General features: G+C 38.7%; 1 protein-coding gene and 1 long non-coding RNA gene across 2 annotated transcripts in view; both read left to right on the top strand.

The window, feature by feature from the left end:
• The first annotated feature begins 1283 nt into the window (after window positions 1-1283).
• On the top strand, window positions 1284-1854 carry pmchl (pro-melanin-concentrating hormone, like). Its single transcript, XM_014022570.1, has one exon. The coding sequence runs from the start codon at window positions 1350-1352 to the stop codon at window positions 1740-1742; it is 393 nt and encodes a 130-aa protein (XP_013878024.1). The 5' UTR covers window positions 1284-1349; the 3' UTR covers window positions 1743-1854.
• A 7455-nt stretch (window positions 1855-9309) lies between these two features.
• The window catches only part of LOC106527638 (uncharacterized), a 1680-nt gene continuing 1058 nt past the window's right edge, over window positions 9310-9931 (top strand). Inside the window, exon 1 of the long non-coding RNA XR_001311412.1 lies at window positions 9310-9473. This is a non-coding gene — a long non-coding RNA (uncharacterized LOC106527638). The remainder of the gene's footprint in view (window positions 9474-9931) is intronic.

Raw genomic sequence — 9931 nt, forward strand, 5'->3', positions numbered from 1 at the left:
ATGGATGGATGTGTGGATGAATGAATGGATGGATGGATATTTGGATGAATGATGGATGGATGGATGGATGGATGGATGGATGTTTGGATAGATGGATGGATGTTTGGATGGATGGATAGATGAATGGATAGATGGATGAATGGATGGATGTTTGGATGGATGGATGGATGGATGTTTGGATGGATGTTTGGATGGATGGATGGATGATGGATGGATGATTGATGGATGGATGGATGTTTGGATGGATTGATGGATGGATGGATGGATGGATGGATGGATGGATTGATGGATGGATGGATGTTTGGATGTATGGATGGATGGATGATGGATTGATGTTTGGATGGATGGATGGATGGATGGATGGATGGATGTTTGGACGTATGGATGGATGGATGATGGATTGATGTTTGGATGGATGGATGGATGGATGGATGGATGGATGTTTGGATGGATGGATGGATGGATGTTTGGACGTATGGATGGATGGATGATGGATTGATGTTTGGATGGATGGATGGATTGATGATGGATGGATGGATTGATGTATGGATGATGGATGGATGGATGGATGTTTGATGGATGGATGTATCTGTGGATTCTTAGTGACCACTAGGTAGCGTATTTACAAACAATATACAAAAGAATTGGGAACGATACATGCTTGGCCTAATGTCACTTAAGTAACAAAAGGTTAGAAAAGATACAATTAGTAATAGGCTAATTAAAAGCTTAAATATAACCAAATGATAGCTAAAAGCTAAGCCTAGTAAAACAAACTTAAACTAGCTAAACATTTACTAAAATATGAAATCAGGAAAACGCTGAGACATGACCTCTCCCTCTGACACGTCAGCGATGTGCTGCTGCCACAACGCCACGAACATCTCCACATTTGTTTGCTTTTTTCCACTATAAGCCGAAAATCTAATCCCATCTTGACTTTCTGTGGAACAAAATCCTGAGAAAACAGATTTCACCATCAAGTGGTGTTCCCAACAACAGCTCCATGGGTGGCTCCTCCATCCTCGTTGTTTTAAAGGGCAGACATTTTGGATTAATCTCCTCTTGTTGTTTCCTGACCAAAAGACCCAATGGTTTTCATCGTCAGGTGTCTAACATGAGCCGAAGATAAGAAAGATTTTAATTAACTGTGACGGGAAAACAACACACTCAAACACAGCGAGGGTTCTCCCCAACTCATCGCCTTTAATTCCAACAAAGAGAACTCTGCAACGTGTTCAGTTCTGAGACGGTATAAAACCAGCAGATCCAGAGTCGGGACAGCAGATCAAGACTTCAGGAAGGAAGATCTCTCTCGTTGAACCCAGACCTCCTGGAAGATCTCAGCCATGAGGCGGTCACTGGTGTCGCTCATCTTCACCGCAGCTCTCCTGCTGGAGTACAATGCTCTGTCCGTGGCGTTGCCCGTGGGCCAGATTGAAGACGGATCCATGGAGCAGGACGCCTTCACCTCGCTGCTGAGCGACGAGGCCGCGGAGAACAGCCTGGCCGACGCGGACCTGACCTCTGTGAGCAAGGGCCGAGCTTCCAGGGAGATCGTGGTGGCCGTGGACCCCAGCCTTTGGAGGGACCTGAGGGTCCTGCAGAACGGACTGTCCGTCTACAAGCGAAGAGCCGAGGACCACCGAGACGCCGGGCAGCAGCCGAACATCCCCATCCTGAGGAGGGACACCATGAGGTGCATGGTGGGGCGCGTCTACCGGCCCTGCTGGGAGGTCTAGGACAGTTCTCCTCYAGACCAAGAAAGAAATCATTTTCTGCCTCACATTCAAATCCAAATGTTTGTGTATTTAAACTACAGCAAATATGTGAATAAATATTCTTAAATTCTGAGTTTTTGTGCTGTTTTTGAAGCTTAACGCTTGGTTTTGTGTTTTTTTATGGTCAGTTGGCTGCAACAACCGTCTTCCATCAAAGGTAATCAGTAAGAGCTAATGATTGCTGAGCTACTTCGCTAACAGTTTGAGTGTGAGTTTTCCAGCCTTATAACAAAAAAAAAAAAAAAAAAGGAAAAGGCTACAACTGCAGAACATTCCCCAGAAACTAAACTGTGAGTCAGCAGAAAGAGCAGGAATGTGTTTCTGGGAACGTCTGGACCTTCAGTGAATTCAGAATAAAAACGTCTGGTTGGAAAAACAATTAGAGTGCAGAGAGTGGTGGACGTCCAACACCTGAAAAACCTCACATTAACTCCAACACAAGTCTGGGCCGTAATTAAGACTTTATTTTCTATAATTATCTGCCTGACATCATGAGAAAAAGCTTTTATAAAACACTTAAAGCTCATAACTGTTCAATGATGAGTTTTTTTTTAATTGTGGAAACACAATTAAAAAACTAAGAGTGAACAACAGCTGAAACTGCCACAAGTTTAAACAATCGTCAAAAAAAAAGCTAAAATAAGAAAAAATAAATGTGACATTTAGTAAGTCTAAAGGCTAAATCTGGCAAAACAGTAGCAGAAAGCTAAAATAACAAAATATTTTAAAGTTAAAGCCAACAAAACAGTAACTTCAATGCTAAGTGGCTAAGTAGCTAAAAGTTACATTGAAATTTGCTGCAGCATACTTCAGCTATGTTTACCTTTTAGCTTTGCCACATTTTAGTTCTAGCCTTTTGTTGATTTTAGTGTTTTAAATAAAAAATTTGGATTTTAAATATCTTTTATACTTGTTAGCACTCTGAGGATGTGATGGATGGATCCATCCAACCATCCATCCAATCAACCAACCATCCATCCATCCAACCAACCAACCAACCAACCAACCAACCAACCATCCATCCATACATCCATCCAATCAACCAACCATCCATCCATCCATCATCCATCCACCCATCCAATCATCCAACCAACCATATATCCATCCATCCATCCATCCATCCAACCAACCAATCAACCATCCATCCAATCATCCAATCAACCAACCAACCATCCATCCATCCATACGTACATACATACATACATCCAATCAACCAACCAACATCCATCCATCCATCCATCCAACTAACCAATCAACCACCAATCAACCAACCAACATCCATCCATCCATCCATCCAACTAACCAATCAACCATCCATCTAATCATCCAATCAACCAACCAACCATCCATCCATCCGTCCGTCTGTCTGTCCGTCCATCCGTCTGTCCATCCATCCATCCAGCCATCCAACCAACAAACCAACCAACCAACCAATCATCCATCCATCCATCCATCAATCAACTAATTAACCAATCAATCACCATCAGTTAATCAATTAACCAGCCAAATGTCAATCATTCAATCAATCAATCAATCAATCAATCATGTTACTCCTCATACTTGGATGAGTGAAGATGGAGTATTTTTCCCTGCTTACCCTCAGTTCTGATGGAGCAGCTGTGCTCTGAGGTCCTCGTGTTTCAACTGGTCCATTAGTGGATAAAGAGATTTGTAAAAGTAAGAGGTTAATATGTGCTGACCAGCTGATTGCACTGATGGGCTGCAGCCAAAACAAGAAGCTGTGGCTTTGGAGCCTGAAGGGAACGTAACACCAGGAACTCCACAATATGGCGCAGGGCGAAGGGCCACAAGGCCGAGACGGGAGCTAACACCAGCTAAGAAAACACAGGAGGACACAAACCCAGCAGGGCCGAGGCACTAATTCAATTACTGGGTCACAGTGCCAGGGTTCTGTGGTCTGACTGATTAAATCTCAGCTTCTCTCAGCTCGCAGAAGGGTTGTGGGTTTTTCTACCGCAATGTGGACAAGGAAACGACTTAACAAGGGCAAAAAGTTCTGTTCTTGGGTAAGTGGAGAGCTTCCATGTGAAGCTACAGCTGAAACAAAGCTGAGTTCTTAATTAAATCACCAACATTTAAATATTTGTTTAAAGTCCAGTTGCCTTCCAAAGAACCACTTTGATTGTCAGACTTTAAAGTCTACTTGATTCAAAATTCCTGACTCAACTTTAACCAACACAAACATGGTGATAGTGGGGTGAGGTGGTAGCTGAGAGTCATTCACAATGCATACTCAGAGAGTGTACAGCACAAGTGTCAAACTCAAGGCCCGAGGGCCAAATGTGGTCTGCCACAGCATTTTATGCGGTCCGCGAGAGCTTCAGAGATGTATTATTGTCTTAAAACAGTCGTTCCCAAACTATTTCTGCCAGGCCTCCTGCTTTCACATCTCCAACCTGACGCAAATATTTTGTTTTTAAACTCAATTGCAGTTTATTTCACACTGCATCCTTTACGGAACATTTTAAACATTTAATAAAACTGAAATGAAATAAATTAGTGTCCAATAAAATAAACTACAACTTCTTTTAAATAACAAAACAACAAACCACTTTTTGTGTTGTTATTTTAAGTGAACTGTTTTTTCCTACTGCGACAGTCTTAAACACTTATAAATAAATAAAAAGGCCTCTTTGTGCAAATTGGGTTCAAAATTAACTCCCTGATAGCATTGCCTCATCAAAAAACATGTCAGTGATGGTTGCAGTGTTCAACCCATCATTTTGTTTATTTTATTCAGTCATACTCCGCCCCCATTTTGAAAATCACTGTTTTAAAATAGGCGTATTATGCTTCAAAGCCGGCATTGACCATAAACTACATCTCCCATAATGCATGTTGATTATTTTACCTGTGAAATGAYGGCCTCCCACCAGTAGGTGGAGCTGCACAGGGTTCAAAAGTAGCCAGTAACCGGCAAAGTTTGCAGTTTAAAATCTGCATTTCGCTGCATTTTCACCAGTTACTTTTGCTACGGCCCAGTTGTACTGGGAAGTGGGAGTTTTCCACTTACAAGTCGTAAGGGAATTCCCTGTGGGAAAGTCGAAGAGTTCGAAATTCACAACTCAGTAGTGAGTAAAACTCTCTTATTTTATATTAAATTTAATAGTATTTCTGTTTTATTTATTTCAGATTTACTCAGTCGTACTCGTAGTTCTTTTCAGTGTTTATAAGAGGACGTGTTAAAACGCTGTTTCTGTACTGGAAATACCAGGTAGAGCTCAGTTACTGTTTGTCAGCGGTGAAGGTGATATTTTGTCTGTATTTATATCTGATAAGCTACATTTGCTCAAATCAGATCATTGCTGAGTATTTTCACCAGCTCTCCTGCTGAAGGTGAACACATTTTACATTTTTTAAGCTCCGTTTTTTATTTATTTATTTTTTTTTTTGTGGTAACAGCTCTGGAGGCTTGAAGAAAAAAAAAATCCTTGTGTGAGTGATTTGGCATCAGAGCAATCTGACTTCTGAGGTCAGGAAACAACATTCCGTCTGACGGAAAAACACTTCAGTGAAATTTTATTTGCGCAGTAATCTTGCTGAATCATTATATTTATGCATATCAGCACAAATCCTGCTAAATATAACATTTGGAGCTCGTTACCGTGGATATGAACCGCAGGAGCAAACCGCTGGTTCTGTTGCTGAGAAACAGCGAGTGGAGATTTCACTGTCACAGGCCGGAGAGTCCACACACACACACACACACACACACACACACACACACACNCACACACACACACACACACACACACACACACACACACACACACACACACACACTGCCAGAATCTGACTCAATGTTTTGTGGATGTCAGGCTGTTAAACCTTGACATGACAAACTAATAGGTGTTCGCAGCGACCTGTGATTACGTCGGCTGTAAATGCTGTACGAGCCGCAGCGTGCCCTGGAACAAAACGCACAACATGATGCCGACAATTACTCCGACATCTGGAACCAGCTGTTCAGCTGTAGCTGGAAAGAAACTCTTTAGTGTCATTTTTATTGTTTCAAAGTTTTGATGTTTAATGTTTGATTCAGCGGCTGTAGACAAAGGAAAGAAAGAGGCGGACACATAATAAGAAGCTATAAAGTGTTTCATATTTGAAGTTTTTTAGCTTATACGCTGAATATTGTACTGTTTTGAAGGAAAATTTAAAATAAATAAATGGATAAATTTATGTTTTCTGTGAAAGTGCAGCTTGAAAACTGAATTAGCTGAATGACTAATGAAGATGCTGAATATAAAGTGCTTAAACTAAAACAAGCAGAACATAAAACAAACGCTAAAAAGAGCAATTTGTTGCTAAAAGCTAAAGCTAGTAAAACAGAAGTTAGAAACTAAAAACCAACAGAACTTTAGCTAAAACCCTGAAATGAGCACAAAATTAGCTAGAAGCTAAGCACAGTAGAGCTAAAACTTACCAAAACAGTTGCTAAAACTTAAAATTAGCAAAATCAACAAAATAGTAGCTAAAGGCTAAAAATATCAAAACAAAGCTGAATCTACAACATTAACCAAAACCCTAAAATGAGCACATAGTAGGTAAAAGCTAAAAGCTGAGCAGGGTAAAGCTAAAACTTAGCAAAACAGTTGCTACARTTTTTAAAACCRTAGCTAAAGGCTAAAATTTATCAAAAGAGTAGGTGAAGCTAAAACCTAAAATGAGCTCAAAAGTAGCTAAAAGCTAAGCACGATAGTGTAAAACTAAAACTTTGCAAAACAGTTGATAAAACTTAAAATTAGCTCAGCTGTAGCTAAAAAAAATGAAAACAAGCAAAACAGTAGCTTAAACCTAAAAAGCACCATAACAGTAGGCGAAACCTAGAATTAGCTAAAAAAAATTTAAGCTACAATTAGCTAAAGTAAAAAAAATGCTAATTCATTACATTCAACTGACCTAACCTTAGTATACTGAGCTTCTAGCTAGTTTTGTGTTCATTTTAGGTTTTGTTAATGTTTTGYTGATTTTAGCTTTTAATTGCTGTTTTACTGATTTCAGCTTTTAGCAACAATTACACAATTTTATCTTCTGTTTTGTTAATTGTACTTTTTGTTTTGATCATTTTAGCTTATGTTGTGCTTATTTAAATGCTGACAATTCAATTTCAGCATTTTTTAACATTTTAGTCATTTTTTTTCTTGTTAATTTTTTAAAACATTTTTAGGTTTTGTAAGAAACGTGAAAATTAAAAATATCATTCCCAAAAATTTGTTGTGTTCTCATCTGATGGTTCTCAAACTGATGCAAACTTTCTCTTAGATAAAACAAACAAACAAACAAACAAATATCCTCACTTCCCTGCCCACTCTCCACCTCTCTCTTGGTCCAGACACAAGGAGCACCACAGGGAACTGTACTCTCACCATTCCTGTTCACACTGTACACTTCAGACTTCAGCACAAGTCAGACTGCTGTCATCTACAGAAATACTCAGATGACTCTGCAGTTGTTGGGTGTATCAGAGATGGACAGGAAGCGGAGTACAGAGAGCTGGTGCACCGCTTTGTGACATGGTGTGGGGACATAGAAAATTTAGACGTATTTTATTATTTAGACGTGAAGACAAAAAAAAAAAAAAAAACCACTGACAGATACATTTCAGGTCAAATGTTGCCAATAAGGTAATTAAATATAAATGCAGTTGATGATGTTTGTACACATTTACTGATTTTTGTGTATTCAAAAGAATGAATTCATTTCTTAAAACACAAACGTTTTTGACTACATGGCATTGAAAAAAGTTATTAGAATTTTAAATGGTGGGGGCACGGCCCCGTGAACCTGCTAATGATGTCATGTTACATGACTCGTAACCCTCCTGTAGGCTGAAGATGAAAGGCAAACATGTTGGTTATTCCTGGATGTTAGTGGCAGAGGGTCTGAGGGGTGGGAGGGGGGTCGGGATGTGACTGCAGGCGAAGATGAAAGTAAAAAAAAAAGGAGAAGATGAAAGCCGYTGTTATTTAGCTTTATCCATAAAATGTACAACTCTCAAAGAAAGTGACATGTCCAGAGTGGCAGCACACCACGTTCTGAACGCCGCAGGAAAAAGAAAAGATTTATCCCTCATCGATACATCTGCAGGGATGCTGGTAGCCATGGAGATGGTCAGTCAACGCGTAATCTCAAAGTGGTACAAAAATAACACCGATGAGCTCTGTGTGTGTGTGTGTGTGTGTGTGTGTGTGTGTGAGACAGAAAACCTGCAGAATATGTTTCAGTCATTAGACAGAGTGGTGAAGGATGGGTTTGGAGAATTGCTGTTAATGCTGGACGGAGGAAATGTTGCTCCAGCCCTCAGGAGTTAGAAAATCTTTGGCTGAAATATTCAAGGGCATGAAAACATAATTGTGCGACTGCTGATTCTGCTATAAGTTAACTAAACGTATTCCTGTCGGTTATTTTTCCAGACCTCTGCAATGCTGCTGCATACTTTGTAACTATTATTTCAGCCATTTGTGTCTTAAAATATTCAGCTCCTTCTGGAGATCTGTGCTGTCACTTTAGTTTTTTTAATAACTTTAAAAACGTTTATCTTTATTAGCAAACATTTTCCACATAAAAATATGATGCAATTAAAAAAAGCTCAAAAACACTTCTCTTTGTAATTTTGCTTCAGCATCTGTGCTGTTTTTAACTCATAACCTACTACTTTTAGATTTTAGCTGCTATTCTGCTATATATTTAGCATTTAACTAACCTTTTGTTGTATTTAGCTTTTAGTCAGCCTTTTGCTACTTTTAGCTTCTAGCTAGGCTTTTGTTACTTTCAGCTAACTATCTTTTTTGTACTTTTAGCTGGTCTTTAGCTACTTTTAGCTTCTAGCTAGATTTTTGTTACTTTCATTTTGTAGCTACCTTCAGCTTGTAGTCTTTTGCTACTTTTAGCTTCTAGCTAGGCTTTTGTTACTTTCAGCTAGCTACCTTTTTTGTACGTTTAGACGGCCTTTTGCTACTTTTAGCATTTTGCTACATTTAGCTACAATTTATCTACTTTAAACTAACCTTTTGCTGCTTTTAACTAATTTTTTGCTATTTTTAAAATAACAAAATGTAAATAAATAAAATATTTTTTTTACAACAGATGCCCATGTTTTGTTGACATTTATGTTTATTGATCTGTGAGGGGAGAAACTTCATATTCATCATATTTTTTGGAGTATTTTTATATTTTTGTAACTGTTTTGAAAAAAGCTTTCTCGTCTGCAGCATTGCCTACAAACCTTAGGGGTTTTGCTAAGTTCCATTTTGAGGCATCAATGTTTGTTTTAACCCCTTTAAGCTTTTACTATTAAAACAAAATGTATAAATAAAATAATTCCAACTTTGTGTAGCGGTGTAGATACTTTAGAAGGTCAAACGTTTCATTTTACTATAACTCAATACATTAAAAAAAAGGTAAATAACAATAGCCAAATCTAGCTAGCAGCTAATTGCTAACAACACCCGGTTGCCTCGGCAACACTTCCGGCTCGCGCAGCTGCTTGTTGCTTGGAGATGGAGAAACATCCAGAAGCTGTTGGGAAAGAAAAGTTTCCATCGACACTTTCATGTCATTTTAGTCCAGTTTCAGGTCTTTTTTGTTCWTTTTGAACTTATGGCCGAGCAAACAAACAATTTGAATAACAAAAYGGGGAAATGTCTTCAACATAACGAGGTCGAAGAGGTGAGTTTTGTTCGAACTAGCTAACTATTTTTAAGCTAAAATTGAAGAAGCTACATCCTGTTAGGCTAACCTGAAGAGTTACAACTACTCAAACTAAAAGCTAAACTTATAAAACTAACAATAAAACTAACAATGAAGCAGTTTTAACAAATACAAGCGCACCTGCACCAAGTAAGAATATGAATAAACAGGTGTTGATGTTTACAAAWTGTCTTTTTTAAGCTGAATATTTCAAATAAAACTCAAATATAAGGCATGTGAGATGCTGGGTTATATGCATTCCTTAAAGGAAACCTACTTTTAATGTTACGGCATTTAGCACAACAGATTTTCTTACTAAATCCAAGTGACATTTAACATTACGCAGCGTTGTAGAAAGTACCACAAAGTGATACTTGAGGAAAAGTACAAGTATCTTACCAAAAATTACTTTGGTAAAAGTTAAAGTGTCCTATAGG

This window comes from Austrofundulus limnaeus, unplaced genomic scaffold (assembly GCF_001266775.1).
Source record: "Austrofundulus limnaeus strain Quisiro unplaced genomic scaffold, Austrofundulus_limnaeus-1.0 Scaffold336, whole genome shotgun sequence".
Classification (NCBI taxonomy): Eukaryota; Metazoa; Chordata; class Actinopteri; order Cyprinodontiformes; family Rivulidae; genus Austrofundulus; species Austrofundulus limnaeus.

Coding starts and splice junctions, on each gene's coding strand:
- pmchl (XM_014022570.1), top strand. CDS start 1,350: ATGAGGCGGTCACTGGTGTCGCTCATCTTCACCGCAGCTCTCCTGCTG.